Source organism: Dendropsophus ebraccatus, chromosome 10, assembly GCF_027789765.1.
Source record: "Dendropsophus ebraccatus isolate aDenEbr1 chromosome 10, aDenEbr1.pat, whole genome shotgun sequence".
Taxonomy (NCBI): Eukaryota; Metazoa; Chordata; class Amphibia; order Anura; family Hylidae; genus Dendropsophus; species Dendropsophus ebraccatus.
The window spans coordinates 73,754,361-73,774,288 of NC_091463.1; the positions used below are offsets into that span (position 1 = coordinate 73,754,361).

Here is a 19,928-nt window from a genome sequence, read left to right on the forward strand (position 1 = left end):
AGGACAGTTTTACATATATCTGTGCTGTCAGTTTCCAGATCACACAGCAGTACATACTTACCTAGAGCACTGCTGCAGTGATCCAACATCCTGTTCTCTGGATCTCTTGTCCAGCCACTGTATCTGCAGACCGACACCTTTTTCGGAATGCGTGACAGCCTGAGAAGGAGGGGCCTGAAGACACAACGGCTGGACAGGAGAGCCAGAGAAAAGGATGCCGGATCACAGCAGCAGCGCTAGGTATGTATGTGTGGTCTGGAAACTGACAGTATGGATATATACATATCTGTGTTGTCAGTTTGCCTTTATCGTTATCAGCCTCACATCACTTGTTTACACAAGGAGATGTGCAGGCGAAAAAAATTTGAAGCCTGCACTACAGACAATCAGCCATGGATCACTGTCACTTTTACACTGACCGATTATTGGCCACAAAAGCGTTTTTTGCAACACTCCTGGTCGATAATCATCCCAGGTAAAAGGCCCTTTACACCCCTATCAGTTTGCCTCTTTCCTTAGACGTTCTGTCCTATGTCAACTGCTGTCAGAGAGTGCTCCATTAATTGCAGGTGCGATTGTCTCCCTGTTCTCGGGATTGGTGTGGTTGGACAACTAGCAATCGGCTTGGTCTTGACCCAGGGCCAAACCCATCTGAACCCAAAGTAATCAGGTTCAATAGACTTTCACACTCTAGCTTGATATTACCTGTACTCACCACAGAGTGATAATCTGCGGAATCAGGCCAATTCAGCAGATTATCGCTCCATGTAATGAAGACAACGATAAGCCCATGAAAACGATTATTGGCTGATTGTCTTGTGTCTTCTGGTAGCTTTAAGTAACTGCAGATTTTGCTCAATTGAGGCTGTCAATGAATGCTTCATCTCTCTTACAGTGGCCATTGCAAAGGCAATGTCTAGCCAAAGTAGACTTCTAGGTTCAAAATCAGCTGTCTGCCGGGAATGCTGAGATCCATACCCACAGCAATCAGGTTAACACCAAAAAAATATATAAAATGGATTCTCTGAGCAGACAGCAACTACTTATCACACCTGTTCTAGATACTGATGGTGGTTAGAGGACCACTTTATTGCTGTTTAAATTGCACTGATCAGACTGGCCTTGTTCTTGGCTGATAACTACAATATTACAAAAGGCATGTGGATAAAGAAGTGCTTACTTTTCCCTTATCCTGCATATAGCGCCTTTTTTGTAATTTGTCTTCCTGTGTCTGTTACTACAGACAGATTTCCCCTAACAACAGACAGTGGACAGCCAATTGCAGAAAAGAGAGACACCAAGTGGCCCTCAACTTCTAGGGGCATAAAGAGTCATTTTTGTTAAATGAAGTGATTTACAGAAACATTAGGAATCACATAAGCTATCAAATTGGGGGAGGTTGCTTGAAATGACAGGGGAATTCAGAGCAAATTTGATCAAAATCAGAATCAATTCACTCATTTTTATAAGATGTCAAAAATTTTTGTTCTGGGTTGCTTCTCACACCACCTCCCATGATTTACAGCTCAAAAGTAGGGAAACATTCGTACCCGCTCTGTCACGCATCCACACACCAAGACACGCCAAAAGAACAGAGTACAATGATGTGTCGTTCATTAAAAAATAAACATATTTAATGATTAAATCATATTCTGAAACACTTAACTATCAGAAGGAATGAAGGGATTTCATCTGGGTGTTACAATAAGAAAAATTAAAGGAGAACCATAATCAAGATACCATTTGTAATATGCAAAATTAAATATATTTGAACCTTGCAATCTATTCCGATCATGAGGAAGAGCATCAGAAACAAATATCAAACACAATTAAAAAATAGGTAAATTTAAAGTGAAATAAATTGCAAAGTTTATTAAAATTTAAATATAGTCAACATTTGTTTTTTTTGTTTTTTTTGTTTTTTTTAAATATTTTCTTTAAAGTGGACCTGTCTCTTGCACACAGCAGGAAGCAGCCATTTTATGGGACGAGCCTTTCGATTCACTACTGACATCCCAGAGCTTGGGGCACTTTGTACCTCGCGCCTCTGTGAGGTGACTGGTTCCACAGTTGTCCAGACCACAAAATAACTGCCTTCAGTAGGAGTATGCGACAGCTTCACTTTATGCTTCCAGGTGGCAAGAACAAAATAACAAGAAGGTTCTATTTTACCTTCCATCTTTCTGTACAAAATAACAGTAGAAAAACACAATATATTCCTCAAGAAAAAAAAAAAAAAAAGATATTAGCTCCAACCACAAAAAAATTATTTAATAGCAACCTTTTTTTTTTGTTTGATACAAAATAGCAATAAAACATTCCAGCAATATACAGAACACTGCACAGCTAGTGCAAACTTTACAGGCTTGTGTGTATGTGTGTGTGTGTGTGTTGCGTAGTTGTGTATGATGCTGAGTTGCACCTCTGCCTGCAGTGAAGTGGTGGATTTGGATGTGGAGGTGACTGTTCTTGTCAAGAGGCCTCAGAATACCTGGGATTCGGCTCCTTCTCTGGTTCAGTTTAAAGGGGTCATCTAACCTTAACGCCCTCCTGCAATTTTTACAACATATGTTGCATTAGCTTTTTACTTTGGCTTTGCCAGGTTGTACTCGATATCTATCAGCAGGTACTTTTCAATCATTTATTTTCTTCAATAAATAGCTTTATGCCCTGTATACAAAGCTAAAATAATGGTTTATTATGCCCCCACTATCCCCCACCAGGACATAATCTGTATCCAATAATAGACGCTCAACCAAGAAACCAGATCAGAAAAAGCTGCTTATACCCTATATAACTCTCCAAAGAAAGTAGCTGGCTTCCATAGGAATCCATTTTTTTTTAATTTCTATACAGGGCACATTAGTTTTTAAGAAGCAATTTAAAAAATGAAAACCAATATGGCTGACCTTCCAAAAGAAAATGGCTGCCACAACATAACATAAAACTACTTATATCTCTTTAAGGAAAGAAAACATGATTATCAAACTATGGAAAGTAAACTGTTCTAATATTTGAAGGGGTACTCTGGGAGGAAGTCATTTTTTCAGTATCACCAGGGATGTCCACTTACCACCCTAGCTCCAGCACTGCGGCTGTAATGGTGTCCTGCCTAGGCTTCTGAATAACTGAGCAGGCCTACCAACCTCACATCTTAATTCCCTTTAGAGACGTGGGCAGCCGGAGACCATTGGACCGGAGCAGAGTAAGGAGGTAAGTGGACGACATTGTCTTAATCTGCTCTCTCCCCGGGGATACAGAAAAACTCGTCCTACCCAGAGTACCACTTTAATTCAGTAGTACATAGCCAGTTTTACAACTTTGGTGGAAACTTCTCTTTAAAGGGGTATTCTAGCACCAAAAAAGTTTACAATTGGCTTCGTCATACTCACCTCCTCCTTTTCCCTGCTGCTACCACTCCAGCATTCCCAGTCTTCAGCTTCTTCCTTGTTCCAGTGTTGGGTTGACCCCATAGGAACTGACCACTTCGGTGCATTGGTGACTCATGTCAGCTGGTGACCTCACTTGGCCAGTGATTGGCTAAGCAGGCAGTTCCTGTGGGGTTGATGTGTCACAGGAAGTAGCAGTAAGCAGCAGCGACTAGGAACATTAAAATGCAGGGGATTAGAGAAGGTGACAGTGATTTTATTTTTACTCTGAGCTAACTACTTTTGTTTCTGGGGCTGCAATACCCCTTTAAATTGTTTGTGCTGTCAGCACTAGACGCAACTAAGCCCATTTTACATGGCTATATAGATAATACAATTTTTCCCAGCAGCCATAGTAATTGGGCATTGCCTCCATTGCACTGCTTTGAAATGTAATAAATTTCTGTTTCATTATAACATATGGCATTTAAAGAAACATTTCCGAAAATCATTGAACCGTTTTAAGGCCAAATCAGGCAAATATCTGAAAAAACTATATCAGGAGCACTATGAAATGAAAGCTGCGTTGTGGCTGAAGTGTTCCTTTAGGCCATGTTCACATGGGTAAGAGACCGGCTATTCAGTGACCAAGCCGGGTCATGGAGTGGCCGGGCTCTGAAAAGATCATCCCAGCCGCTACTGCAGTACCGGCCGAATGATCTTTGGGCCCGCAGAGCTCTGATGCGGACGCATCAGCGCGCGCCCGCATGAGAACTCACTACAGCAAACTATGAAGCTTGTGGCCGTAGCCGCTCGCTTCATAGTGTGCCCCGACAGAGCTTTCTGCGGCTGCTATTCAATGAATAGCGGCCGCAAACAACTGACATGTGCCGCTAGGGGTCTCGGCCCAGACATATACTATGTGTATACGCTCCGGCTGGGACCCCATAGACAGCAAGCCAACATATTTTTTCTTATTAACTACAGCCACTGTTGCAACAACGGCCGTAGAAATACAAAAAAATACATTGTGTGAACATAGCCATAAAGCGTGACTGTCACTTTGACAGAGAGACATGTGAAAAATTTTGATTAGTCAGGGTCTGTGTGTTCAAATTTCCACTTGTAGAACAAGGCAGGTGAAGCATGTGGTTAAAGAAGTCTCACAAAAAAAAAAAAAAAACACAAATCACCGTCAGGCAGGGGGGTGCAGGAACATAATAAGGAATGTATACTTACCCATCCCCATGCCCCTGTAGCGCCAAACTCACCGTTACAGCCGCTGGATGGCATTTACTCCTAGTATACTGTTACGTCACCTCATGGCTCCTGCTGGTGCAACATCACGTAGCTGGCTAATGGACTGCCCGCTCAGCCAGTCAGTGACCCGCCCAATCTGTCAGTGTCCCGCCCAGTCACTGATTGGCTGAGCGGGCAATCCCCTCAGCCAGGCAAGTGATGTTGCTGCAGCAGAAGCTGCAGGAGGCCAGCGCATGTCAGAGATCAGTGAGGCAGCGCTGCAAAGGCACAGGGATGGGAAAGTATACATTTTTTTCATGTTCCCGCACTCCCCCTGCCTCACAGTGATCTTTTATTTTCATGGAATGGCTTCTTTAAGTCTTTCTCTCTCCATCTTGGTGCCTATTGCAGAAGACAGTCTCTATAGTAAGTCTATAGAACCAATATTACACTGCAAGCAGAGAGATGAAGAGAGAAGCGCCTAGCCAAGTGCTTCTCCCATCTCATTCTAGCGAGCAGTGGGGGTCTGAATACCAAAACCCTGACTAATCAAAACTTTTGGCATTTTAAAAGTATTTAAAGTGACAGTGACACTGTAAACAAGGGCCATAGGTATCAACCCCATGAAAATGGCAGTAATAATAACAAATAACACTCAGGGATAGCAACCTAATAGCCATAAAGTGGTGGGTGCCAAACTTATATTTTGCCTATCCTACAAACCTTTTCCTGACTGCAAAAAAAAAACAACAATGCAACTCACAAAAGGCACATTGAGTCACACCGTCCCCCTAGCACCAGGAAATAGTTGTATACGAATACATAGAGGCAATATACATAGTAAAATGCAGAGGGTCTTATGCAGTTCAATAAATAAAAAATATATAATGGTGGAATACCCCTTTAAGGGTTTCACGTTTCATGAGGCCTAGGGGAAGAGAAATAGATTGTCATATTAATGTGCATTGGGATAGTGCCAACCAGCAAATCATGGGAACAGTTCGGAAAATGTCCTATTTGTAATGTGCCTGTTCTACAAAGATGCTTTCAGACATGATGGAAGATGAAAATTATTGTGCAGATTGCTATATAGTTTGGTTACGTTCTGGAGGTGCTTACTGTGCATCAGGACTCATCATAGTATATAAGGGTCTACAGATAAAAAAGGCTGGATTCTACCCCATTAAAAATGGGAATCAGGCTGCACTTTTTCTCCCGTTATGTATGCACCGTATACAGCCGGATGAAAGACAGCGCGGCTGAGAGTAGTCTATGTAACATATGGAAATTATATAAACTCGAGCTATAGGCAAACTAGAGAACAGACCCAGACTACATGGCAAGGTAGTAGGGCAACAAAAAAGTTACAGCTGACGGCACATTTTCTCCAGTGAGACAATATGGCACAACAGTTGCATTTAGTAAATGCCAATGGAAAATGGCCCGTCATGCAACAAAAGTAGCTAAAACGATGGAATCAAAGGGTTGGATCGGATTTGTATAAAAGGGTCTACTTATTTTTGTAGAACTAAAATCACTTTTATTCATAGGCTTTGACAGATATTCCGTCAATTCAATTTCGATATTCAGCAATTCACTTTTTCTACTGTCATACCCCCCCCCCCACCCCCCTCCATAAGTTGCTATTGAGCCTGGGCCTTATAAACTCTAGTCATAGGGCTAGTAATAGAATTAACTTTGGAATATAAAATGGTCACCAGACCTGGATCTTAGAAAGCTCAAGTACACAACTTCTGTATACAGACAGCACATCCATAGAATGAGTGCGGCCCTTGGGGTCTTAACCTGGGCTCCAGTTTGATGACAAGAGTGCATTGCACAGTATTAGCACCAGAAACTAGTAAGTAATATACTCCCTGGCATCCCCTTTGGTACAGGTCTGGGTTTTCTTTTCTTATGCAACTATATGATCAATGTATCTTCAATTGCAAAATTGTTCCTGCTGAGATCAAGGGCAATCCAAAGCAAGAACAGGGAACTGCAAGGAATCTTATATCCCTGATGTCATGTACTTCTCTACTACTTCTTATATCCAGCCCAATTTAGCAAATTGTATATACTAGTGATGTCTCTAATGTATAATCCAAATTACCATCGGACAGAAGGGTCATGCAAGAAACAAACTCGTAAATTTGGCGATGCCTATGCCAATGCTTAGGTATTTGGAGCCCAATCAGTTGCGGCCACACCACTATTAATACCATTATTATTTGCGCCCCCCTCCCCCAAAAAACCCAGTTGATCCCAGTGAGATCACATTTCCATGAATGGCCAAGGTACCAATATGTCTGCGCACACTCTTAGGGGTGGTGCCAGTTGAACAAAATTGTCATAGAAAAAATCAACATCAAAAAATATCAACTGCACACATTTAGATTGCCATCATTTTTTGGGGGTTTATTTTTGCATTTAGAGTTTTAAACAGTTATCAACATGGGTAATATGGTGCTCAAAGCATGTTTTCAGTATGGCTGCCATCCTCACTCATACTCAGGTTACAACACGGTTTATTCTCTGTACATAGAACTTGTATACCTTGTTGGTAAAGGTTATGTTGACCGAAACATCCAGCAATATTATGGTATACTGAAAACATGCTTTGAGCACCATATTACCCATGTAATATGTTTAAAACTCTAAATGCAAAAATAAAACCCAAAAAATAATGGCAATCTAAATGTGTGCAGTTGATATTTATTTTTCTATTTCCATGAATGAGGCTGTCCTGCCACTGAGTGATAAGATTACCTCCTGTAGTGGTCCAGTTGGACCTTACATAATGAGCTGCAATATCTTCCAGTCATTTAAATTGTCTAATAAAGATATAAATAATCTTTCCCCATTCCCCATCCTTGTTCTAATATATAAAAAAACTAAATAAAAAAAAATAGATTTCTTCACCAGTTGTTAAAGGAAAAGTCCCGCTAACTGTAAAAACGGCAGGTGGTGGTTGGTGAGAAAAAAACAAATAAGTGAACTCACAGCGGGAACGGGAACCATGGAGCGGCTCAACGGAGGCACGGGGATGGGTGAGTTCACCTGTTTGTTTTTTTTCTCACCCTTCCCCACCTTTCTGACATTTTTTGCAGTTTGTGGGACTTCCTCTTTAATGCTCTTTGGCTACAGTCCGCGAAGATCAAAATGCAGGCCCAAAAAACACCATGGTTAAAGGGGTAAACAAATTTACATTAACCTATCCTCTAGCCACAGGATCGGGGATAAGTATGGCCAAGAGCTGGGCCACCCCGCAATCAACAGAATGGGGCCCTGTTTTCATTGAAGTGGTTTATTGAAAGTAACACTGCCACTCCTTGTCTATTGAGCTTCCAGAAAAAGCCAAGTACAACACTCAACTACCTTTGGCCGCTCCCATTCAAAATTAACCGAATGGTAGTGGTCTTGCTGACCCTCTGCTCTATTCAAAACAAGAGGGGACCCCCGGGGCACTCTATTTATTCCCTATAGGACTTGTGAATGTTGCCTACCACTTAACTCAGAAATGTTTGGCATCCCCATAGAGAATGAATGGAACATATAGGATACACACCAGTCATTCTGGGGACAATTTCCTTCTCCTGACAGTCGGAATCTCATGATCAGCTTGTTATCCTTTATCCTGTGGATAGGGGGATAACTTCATGGGGATACCCCTTTAACTGCATTTAAAACAGAGTGTTTAGGGTTTTACTAGAATTTGGGTCCGAATGTGGCTTTTATATCATCTATAGGTGTAAAAACTAAAAGTAATTGGTTAAAGGAGAAGTAAAATATAAAAGCTTGCAACCGGCAGGGGCAGGGGGGAAATTGATTACAGGTACGCACTCACTGTACCTTTGCCTGTGCCTGTGATGAGCGGCAGAAGCGGATGCAGGACCCCGCCGGAAGGCATTGTCATCACAACTCGGGGGAAAAGGCCTGTCCAAGCTGATGGACTGGCCGCTCAGCCATTCAGTGACTGGAGTGACGTCCCGCCCCAGTCACTGACTGGCTGAGTAGCCAGTCCATGACCTGAGTCGTGACATGTCAGCTCTGAAGATCCCGGAGCCCAGCAGGAGTCCTGCAGCTGGTCCCGCCACTCACTGCGGGCACAGGGAGATGTAAGTTACTACTTTTTATCAATTTTGCCCCTGCCTGCTGCCGGCTTTTATAATCCACCAGACTTCTCCTTTAATTTAATAATGGATGAATGGTAGATATTCAATAATCTGCTGATATCATTGCTAATTTAACCAGAGAAAAACTAAATCCCAAGACAGTATTTGATCACTTCTCAATAGAACATGGCCCCACTCATGAAAAATGTGTCCCGCTTACTATGATTGTCTTTTTATGTTAAACATCTCTAAACAGAAATGAAAAATATTGGTTGGGCCTCCCTTTTCTCTACAAAATCCAGGCACTCCTATGTAATTAAATTATTTGTGTGATCGAGGGTGACCATGGCCTTTCCGTTATATACCTAATCCGAAAGTCAATGAAGGAGAAATACGCTCATATTTTATACATTATACAGTAAGTAAAATTTACTGTATGTGGGTGTCCAATGAACAACAGGATAGCTGCCTGAAATGACTTGTTGAAAACTAGCACCCAGGATGATGACAGTCTCTACACCTCTCAGCGTAACATCAGTCTGCTTCATGGTAATAGATTAATTCTCGGCCTACCTTCTAGAAGCAGTGTGTTCATGAGATATCAACAGGCAATTTCAGGCACCATGTAATTTTTTAGGTCCAAAAAAAAAAAAAATCAACAAAAAATCTCAAGGAAATGAAGAAATGGTTTCCATTTTGGGTCTAGCCTTTCCTAGTATAATACCAATGTAACTCAGCCTCATAGATAGATATCCTTGCAGTTTCTTTTTATAATCACTGGAGTATAACCTCGCCCTATCCCTGTCAGGGTAACTGTGTCTTTCATACAAAAACAGCTATACAAAAAGTCATAGTAGAACATTTTCCTGCAGTTCGGCTATTCTCTTTTATGTTATTGGTATAAACATGGATCGGAAAGGAATATACACCAAAGAACAGGCTCAGGTATAAGGACACCATTGAGGGAGCACAGTTGATTCAGTCAAAGTTTACGCCAGCCTGTCCAACCAAACATGGTGTGACCCACCATGAGCTGACCCACCTCAAACAGCAATTTCCTTTACACTGAGATGGTCTGAATTCTCCTGAATGGACCTCAGCATTGCAGTTGTAGATACAGAGGTGCTAGTTTTATGGGAATGTGTGATACTTCCCATATCCTAATATTTCGGTCATCTTTTTTTCCGGACTCTGTACATCCAAGCTTTGGTCCACAAGCCAACCTTGCTTACAGACATTACAGTATGGAGGTGTCGTTCCACAAAAAACCAAAGTAGACTACCATAAAGATAATTCTATAAGCATAGTCATGATTCTGTGGTGATTTTGTATGGGTTTTTTGGCATAAATGTCCCTATACATTTACTCCTTGGCCTAATTTTGGAAAATTTAACTCCATTTAGGTCAACGATTAGAAGATGATATCATATGAAACTCAATGGAGTGTTTAATGGGTACTGGGAGGTAGCAGTCCTCAAGACCTTTGTGTGGTGGAATGGTCTAGTAGAGACTTCATGGCACAAGTCTTTGACTGATGAATGAATTTGAGAGCGAAAAGATTACCCTGTTACCCTTGTAACCCAAGAGAGATAACACTGTATATATTGTGGTTAGAGCATGATGTTAAAAGTAAATGTATGACCAACATTTATATCCAGTCTGCCCCTTTGCTATAGGTGGCATGAAATGATCTAGAGGCTAGATTGTACATTGGTTTCGGTGTGACCTTAAGCTCATTTTTGGTCTTCTGTGGAATTTCACTTCAAGCCTGTAATACATAACATTTTATAACATAGAAATATTTTTTTTTTAGTCAGAACCACCTGTTCTTAATTCAATTCCCTCCTGCCTCTTTTTGGTAGGTCATTGCCTCTGCAGCCACATCCTGTCTGAAATACACATATCTCCCGGGCCAGTTGTAAGACATGCCCGCTCACAAAGATTGGCGCAGATCCTGCCATATAAATATGCTGGCTTTCAGGAGGTTGAAAACTAAACATTATGCTTTCCTCCTTGCACCCTGTTCTCTTCCTCTCACCGCACCGCTTTATGCTTACCCCCGCAACAGCCACAGTGTTCCCCGCACCAGTGGCACGCCCGTAATGGGAGGTAGCAGCACATGCAGGGGACCACAAGAGACAAGGCCACCAGAGCAGCCCAGCGTATACAGAAATGGGGGTGCCCTGGGTCACAGGAGCAGGGGTCCGAATACTCGCCCTCCGAGTCTGACATGCAGTGGTATAGTAAGCTCTCAGCACACCACATGCAGGAAAGTTGGTAGACACAACGCCCTATAGGGTCTGGAGCGTCCTGGCACTGCCCTCTGCCATTCTCTTCACTGCTAAACACGTCCCTGCAATAGACGCAACGGGCGGTGGCTGTGTCCTCCTCCCCAGACATATGAGAGTGTTCCTTAGACTTAGGAGAAGGAGTACCATGAATCCTGCAAGAAGGGGAGGCCCTAGGGTCCTTTAACTGACCCTCACTTTCTGATGTAGATGAGGCCACAGCTCCTGGAAAGTGCCTGTCCTTGGCTTTGCTCCCGGTGGCTTTTTGGAAGTGGACTCTCAAGTCGGACTTGGGTTGATCTGGCTGCTGTAGAGCTGCACGACGATAGTCTTCATAACCCTTTGATACCCAAAGATCTTTGCATGGGTTGATGCTTTCAAGTTCTTCCTCGTCGTGGAAGGACAGACGCTTTAAAGGCTGTGACTGAGAGGAGATGTGAATACCTGTTAGTCTAACTAAACAATTATCATCCCATATCACAGTTGGTCAAAGAGTTAAATGTTACAGGCTTTTGTTTGAACTTTGACACATAGACTATGGAATTAGACGATTCTGGCCAAGGCAGCAGCTATTTCACTGCCTTACTTAAAGAGGTTGTCTGGCATCACACAGTTGATAGGCTATAGGCTATCAATAGTTGATTGGCTACCAATAGTTGATAGACAGAGTGTAGCCTCCGTTACAATAAGAACAGGTTCTCACTATTTAGGTTAATAGGAGACAAGGCTGCAGTTCATACTGTAGCACGGCATCTAACAGCTGATCGGCAGCCCATTACAGGCATATGTACCAAAAATAAAATGAACCTAGCCATATATGTTTAGGTTTTGAACGTAGACAGTTGATGGACAAGGATAAATACCTGCGTAGTTGGACTGACTGATGGACCGGTGGTAAACCCAAATTCTTCAGAAACAGGAGATCTCACGTAGCAGCTAGAGGACGACTCACTGGTGACAATGGTGATGTGTTTTGGTAACATCTCCTTTCGGCTGTTAGAAGATGATTCACTATCTGTGTGAAGCTAAGAACAAGACGTGAATAAAATTGATCAAAATGGTAATATACAAAAGGAAATCCATATCAACTGTCCCAAAACCCTGCTTTATGTGCTGCTAAGGTGTTCATATGTAGGGTGGCACTGTTGTAAACTTTATTCAGAGTCGAAAGAGTCAAAAGTGTATTCTGTGTGATGTATGTTGTTTATGCTGGATTTCTATGTCTTTTACTGTGGTGGGTTAACAACTAAGTCTGCCACCTGCTTGTTGAAGCTGGTCTGTCTGGGATCCTCCCCTCTCTTGGCCTATCAGGGCCCTAGCCAAGTCTCCTCATTCCCCTGAGCCAATGGGTTCACTAGTTACCTCAGGATGCCTCCACCAATGGAGAACTCTCCCTGTAGTATATAAGGGTGGTTAGTGCAGGCCTGGTGGGTTTTCTCTCCTTATTTCTCCTGAGACTGCACCAGCTGTAGCCTGAGAGATGTCACTGGCCAGAGTCCATCTAGTCCGAAGCTGCTGTATGTTTCTGATCCTGTTTCCTGAGTTCCTGTCTTCCTAAGCATCTGCTGCTAAACCACTGGAGGTGCGACTACTACTGAGGGAACAAGCATGTCCATGCTGAGAAGGTCATCTTGGTCTTCCATCAAGTCCTGTGATCTGCAGAGGTACTAGAAGTCTAGCCAGGGGTTCGAGAAGTTGTGTCTCACCCAGGGACCCCCCCTGCTTTTGGCAGAGTCCTGTTCCGGTTAATGCCAAGGTCACCTCCTACCAGCTGTCACATTAGTACCAAGTAATTCTGGATGTGACTCACAGGTGTCGTATCAGAGAAAGATTGGATTCTCCGTGAGTTCTGGTTTTCTCTCTTACTTCAGAACTGAAGCCCACACAAAGCTTTAAAGACCCTCGCCGCTGAGTCCAATACTTAATGGACAGTGCCTTTCAATTAGTTGTCATGCTAAAACTGCTTAAATTGTCACTGTCGTTATAACTTTCAAAATATAAATCAACAGTAGATGTGATATAAAGCAAGTTTACAATTTACATTCTTTTTTTTTTTTCTTTAGTTATCATGAAAAACACGGCACTTCCTGTTTTCTGACTCTTTTTTTTCTCAAAAAACAGGAAACAGTCAGAAAACAGGAAGTCTTGTGTATCCCAGGCCATCTAAGTGCTCACAGAGAGAAGGCAGTCATGTGATTGACATACATGTTAACCCGTGACACCCTGTACTGGCCAGAATTCCTGTGTTTAGTCTGTTTTTTAGTCTGTCTGTGTTTAGTTTGTTTTTTTCAACCACCACATGTCAGAAAATCTGCCTTCAGGAAACTGGACCTGGATTTCTGGTAAGTTCAATTTGTTTTACAGCATAATAACACATTGTAGAAAGGGGGTAACTGCTTTTATCGTCAAAAGTTTTTGTTGGACTCTGAGACAGCCAGTGTATCACTCAGGCCTGTGACAAGTGATGCAGCATCGGCTAGCCCTGTATTACAACATCTTGCAGACCCCTCGGTCACCCCACATATAAACCCAGATGTTAAAGTTGTCTCCTTTAGATGATCCAATTTTGATATAAGGATCTCCTGATAACAGACTAATAACAGGGATAGCTTTGTTTTAGACTTACAGGCATGACGTCCTCCATAGCCTGAGCTTCTTCTCGAGAGGCAGAGGATGATGATGAGGATGTTGAATGTGACAAAGACCCTATAAGAAAGAAATAAACATTATAGACTAAAGTCTAGATACCTACAGTGGTCCCTCAAATTTCAATATTAATTGGTTCCAGGATGATCATTGTATGTTGAAAATATTGTATCTTGAGACCAAAACTCTGGTAATTTGTAATTTGGAAGCTTCAAAGAAAAATACTAACATAGATAAAGCAAGTCAGATAGAGCAACTGGGAGCTGTAAATTACTTTCTATGTAGTATTACAATGTACTGTAGAGAAGATACTAGACACAGCAGTACAGGACATGTAGTATCACACTATACTGTAGACAGGAGATACTAGACACACACAGCAGTACAGGACATGCAGTATCACAATGTACCGTAGAGAGGAGATACTAGACACACACAGCAGTACAGGACATGTAGTATCACATGGTACTGTAGAGAGGCGATACTAGACACACACAGCAGTACAGCACATATAGTATCACACTGTACTGTAGAAAAGATACTAGAAACACAGCAGTACAGGACATGTAGTATCACACTATACTGTAGGGAGGAGATACTAGACATACACAGCAGTACAGGACATGTAGTATCACACTGTACTGAAGAGAGGAGATACTAGACATACACAGCAGTACAGGACATGTAGTATCACACTGCACTGTAGGGAGGAGATACTAGACACACAACGCAGTACAGGACATGTAGTATCACACTGCACTGTAGAGAGGAGATATTAGACACACAGCAGTACAGGACATGTAGTATCACACTGCACTGTAGAGAGGAGATACTAGACACACAACGCAGTACAGGACATGTAGTATCACACTGTACTGTAGAGAGTATATACTAGACACACACAGCAGTACAGGACATGTAGTATCACACTGTACTGTAGAGAGGAGATACTAGACACACAGCAGTACAGGACATGTAGTATCACACTATACTGTAGAGAGGGGATACTAGACACACACAGCAGTACAGGACATGTAGTATCACACTGTACTGTAGAGAGGGGATACTAGACACACACAGCAGTACAGGACATGTAGTATCACACTGTACTGTAGAGAGGAGATACTAGACACACAGCAGTACAGGACATGTAGTATCACACTATACTGTAGAAAGGAGATACTAGACACACAGTAGTACAGGACATGTACTATCACACTGTACTGTAGAGGAGATACTAGACACACAGCAGTACAGGATATGTAGTATCACACTGTACATTGAAAGGAGATACTAGACACACACAGCAGTACAGGACATGTAGTATCACACTGTACTGTAGAGAGTAGATACTAGACACACACAGCAGAACAGGACATGTAGTATCACACTGTACTGTAGAGAGGAGATACTAGACACACAGCAGTACAGGACATGTAGTATCACACTGTACTGTAGGGAGGAGATACTAGACACACACAGCAGTACAGGACATGCAGTATCACACTGTACTGTAGAGAGTAGATACTAGACACAGCAGTACAGGACATGTAGTATCACACTGTACTGTAGAGAGGAGATACTAGACCCACACAGCAGTACAGGACATGTAGCATCACATTGTACTGTAGAAAAGATACTAGACACCCAGCAGTACAGGACATGTAGTATCACACTGTACTGTAGAGAGGAGATACTAGACACACAGCAGTACAGGACATGTAGTATCCCACTGTACATAGAGAGGAGATACTAGACATACAACAGTACAGGACATGTAGTATGACACTGTACATAGAGAGGAAATACTAGACACACACAGCAGTACAGGACATGTAGTATCACACTGCACTGTAGAGAGGAGATAATAGACACACAATGCAGTACAGGACATGTAGTATCACACTGTATTGTTGAGATACTAGACAGAGCAGTACAGGAAAAATAGTATCACACTGTACTGTAGAGAGGAGATACCAGACACACAGCAGTTCAGGACATGTAGTATCACACTGTACCGTAGAGAGGAGTTACTAGACACACACAGCAGTACAGGACATGTAGTATCACACTGTATTGTAGAAAGGAGATACTAGACACACAGCAGTACAGGACATGTAGTATCACACTGTACTGTAGAGAGGAGATACTAGACATACACAGCAGTACAGGACATGTAGTATCACACTGTACTGTAGAGAGTAGATACTAGACACACACAGCAGAACAGGACATGTAGTATCACACTGTACTGTAGAGAGGAGATACTAGACACACAGCAGTACAGGACATGTAGTATCACACTGTACTGTAGGGAGGAGATACTAGACACACACAGCAGTACAGGACATGCAGTATCACACTGTACTGTAGAGAGTAGATACTAGACACAGCAGTACAGGACATGCAGTATCACACTGTACTGTAGAGAGTAGATACTAGACATACAGCAGTACAGGATATGTAGTATCACACTGTACTGTAGAGAGGAGATACTAGACATACAGCAGTACACGACATGTAGTATCACACTGTACTGTAGAGAGGAGATACTAGACACACAGCAGTACAGGACATGTAGTATCACACTGTACTGTAGGGAGGAGATACTAGACACACACAGCAGTACAGGACATGTAGTATCACACTATACTGGGGTTGGGCGCTTTTATTAGTCGATAATCTAGTTAATCACACATGCCACAGATCCTAACTTTCTCTAAAATCTTACATTGAGTCTGGTCTCAAGACTCCAAACTAGAAGCTAAGAAAGATGCCCAGCCCAACCCAATTCCTGATCTATCTAGTGTATTACGGTATTACGCCATAGTAAAGTAGGCTCATCACAAACCTTCTACCAGTTCCTCCATAGCAGCCTGTACACTTCTCTCAAATGTCACTGCATCCGCTGGGCTTTGGAAGGTCAGGCCAAACTTGTTCTCTTCTACTTTCCAGTGATGGAAGATGGGATTGGCTTTATTGTAGACTAGACCCTTTTTCAGGACGCACTCTAGGATGGTCTGTGGAGGCAATGTGAACAGAGCTCATCCATCAGTATCATAGGTCAGCATTTCTCGCTGTGTTAGGCCGTGTTCACACTTGCTTTGGAGCTCCGTCCCAAGTTCAGTTTATTTTGCAGGATCTGAGAGGACAAATAAATCCTGCAGAATAAATGGACACTAGACGGATCCCGATCTTTCTGCATCTGTAAGTGTCCATTCCTGAACACACTGTGTATTCACTCCGTGACACAAGTGTAAACCTAGCTTTACCTAAAGTCAATCAATTAAAACTAATCACAGCTGAGGGGAAAAAAAACATAAAATGGACAAGTGGATTCACCCATGCAATTTTTGATGTAGTGCTAGTAAAGGACTTTCACCTTTGATCATCTGGTCTACTGTAGTGCAGTGTATTAACAGCCAATGTATACAGCTAGAGGCACATACACAACGGGCCTAGGAGTCTTCCGATGGGGTAAGAGAGCCCGCAGATACATGTAATGGTCATGACTTGACCATGGCATGTAATGGGTTAAATTGCCAAAATCTGAAGTTTCTCTAATTTCTGCAGTTTGTGCTGATCTCCCATGATCCTGGCACAGTAGGCATGTGCTAAGTTGCTGCCATAAAAAGGCAGAAGTCTAGCTCAAACCTGCTTAGTTATCAGCAAAAAAATACATATGTGAGGTCAATAAGGGGTTAATGCAGTACTGTACATAAATGCAACTTGAACCCATAAATGAATATTATGGTCCATACAACACCAGCATAATACAGAGCTTGTCTTTGGTGCCCTCTGCAGAACGACAGTGGTACTACACCACACATAACATTGAATGACTAGCTCCCCTGGTTTCCCCCTCAGACAGAAGCACTATGGTACATGAGCTGCAGTACCCCAGCACATCCATTACACAATATACAAAACTGTCTGCTGACAATTCTGTTAGCTGTGTACATGTGCAGTGATGCTATTCTGGAAAACAAAAGGTTGTATTTCAGATGTCAGGCCTACACTGATCAGATATTGATAGCCAATCCTGAGTTCACTGTGCATGGGGCTAAAATGGATCAAATTTAAGGCAAATTATCACTTTGTGTACTAGGTCCCACAAGAAATGAATACAGATGAAGGAGATTGGAATTCGTATCTGGTAGGGGTCAATACAGCCCCTTGTCACTTCTCCAACCTATAGGGTGCAGGTTGCCACATTTAAAAAATCCACTTCAAATACCATATTAGAACAACCTAAATAAAAAGGAAGGGGCTCTTTCTATTACTTGACGCCCTGAAATGTCTGTGAATAGCAGGACATCATATAACGGTATAAGAGAAACAGATCGCTCATCTCAGGGAGACCAGCCAAAACAATGCCGGCTGCCGGTTAAAGCGCTCAGTGCAGTGGCTGGGTCCTCCGAGAAGGACCCAGCCAAGGGCAACACCCTGTAACAGCTGTATGTGGATGGACACCTGGCCTTTGGTTTTTCCCTTGTCATTACATTGACTTATAGGGCCACTTAATATGGTAGTTTGGTGGTTTCCCTACAGGAGCCACCCCTTGGCTGGGTCCTTCCAGGAGGGATATCTGGCTAGTCCTGTGTTTCGAGACTCTTTAATGAGGCTCCATGAGTTCTTCTTTTGCATATTAATGTTTCCCAGGGGGCAATGCACCTAGGACTTCACTGCTTTGAGCGCTATTACTAGCAGCAGGCAGTGTTGTTGTTTTGGCTGGTCTCCCTGAGATCAGCGATCTGTTTCTCTTATGGCTCTACTAGGCATTGCTCCCACCTAGCCAGAATCCTTCTCCATACTGATGAGGGGCAACACCCCGAAACAGCTGTCTGTGGATGGACACCTGGCCTTGTTTTTTCCCTTGTCATTAAATTAACTTATAGGGCCACTTAATATGGTGGTTTTGGTGGTTTCCTTACAGGAGCCACCCCTAGGCTGGGTCCTTCCCGGAGGGATATCTGGCTAGTCCTGTGTTTTGACACTCTTAAATGAGGCTCCACAGGTTCTTCTTTAGCATTATCATATAACGGTGGCACTGCAGGGAAACTGAAAACTTGTTACCGAGTTTCCCCACAGTATACAGTTAAAAGATCTATCTTTAGTGTCCTCTTCATTATCCAATTCTCAGACAAATGAAAAATAACTTTATAATTTATTCCGACACAGTCTACATAACAATGATACGTACAGTCTGATCTCTCAGTCTTTCCCCGCGGATAAGGTAGTCTCGTTGGTGAGAGGTGTCTGGTCGTCGCACTTTGCAGATCATTACGTGACTGAGGCCTCCTCCTCCCATAGGCACCCAGCCTCCACTAGAGTCGTCTCTGGACATCACCACTGCGCGGACTCTCACGATGTAACTACAAACAGCAAAGAACGGAAGCAAAAGTTTCAAAAACATTAATAAGAAGACATTGAAATAAACAAATATTGATGGAATAATCCAGAGCGTTCCATATTATTGGGCAGATGGTGTCATACACATAGTCAATACTTTGATTATTGCAATATCACAATATCACAATCTGAGCAACCTGATGAAGGGTCCTTGGCACATTACTGGAATGTCTATATGTAGACAAATTTACGAATCTAACCTACTGATATGTCCCTATTGTGCAGGAGACGCCAAGAAGGAAGGTATGTCTCTTACCTACCTCCTCGGTGCCGTTTTGGTACGTCCATCGTCCAGTAAGACCGTCAGGAGCACGAGGAGGAGGGCGTGGGCATTAGGAGCACTGCCTGCCCCCATTTCCCACATCCCAGAAGCCATTACCACTTGCTGTCTGATTTATGTTAAACATGTTTAATGCTTTCAGGTTTTTTTTAGAAGACTGTTACAAGGCAAAATAGACTGATGAGCTATTCACAGGATAGGTTATTAGTCACTGATCAGCTCCTGTTCACTTAAATGGGAGCTGAACTGTGGTTACAGGTCATTACTATAGATGGGCAGAACTCTAGCACCTTCAGGAGTGATCACTGGGCATTTAAATAGTGGTGGCTGACAAAGTTGGATTCTGTCCTGAAAAATATGAATACAGCCAGTGGCTATGTTCACACACAGTATTTCTGTCAGTCTTTTAACAGCCAAAACCAGAAGTGGGTTGAAAATACAGAAAACAGGCAAATCTTTCCATTATAATTTTGCCCTTTGAGCTCCACTCCTGATTTTGGTTGAAAAAAATAAAAACTGACAGAAATACTATGTGTGAATGTAGCCTATGGCGGAATCCATGTTTTCCAGAACGCCCTAG

At 42.6% G+C, this 19,928-nt stretch overlaps 1 protein-coding gene across 1 annotated transcript; it reads right to left on the bottom strand.

Annotated features, from left to right (window-relative positions):
- Positions 1-10,756: 10,756 nt before the first annotated feature.
- On the bottom strand, positions 10,757-19,444 carry SPRED3 (sprouty related EVH1 domain containing 3). The gene is made up of 6 exons (XM_069944017.1): positions 19,329-19,444; positions 18,860-19,031; positions 16,508-16,676; positions 13,637-13,716; positions 11,874-12,035; positions 10,757-11,434 (listed from the first exon to the last, which is right to left on the bottom strand). Exons 1-6 carry the CDS (start codon positions 19,442-19,444, stop codon positions 10,757-10,759), a joined length of 1,377 nt encoding a protein of 458 aa, XP_069800118.1.
- Positions 19,445-19,928: the final 484 nt, after the last annotated feature.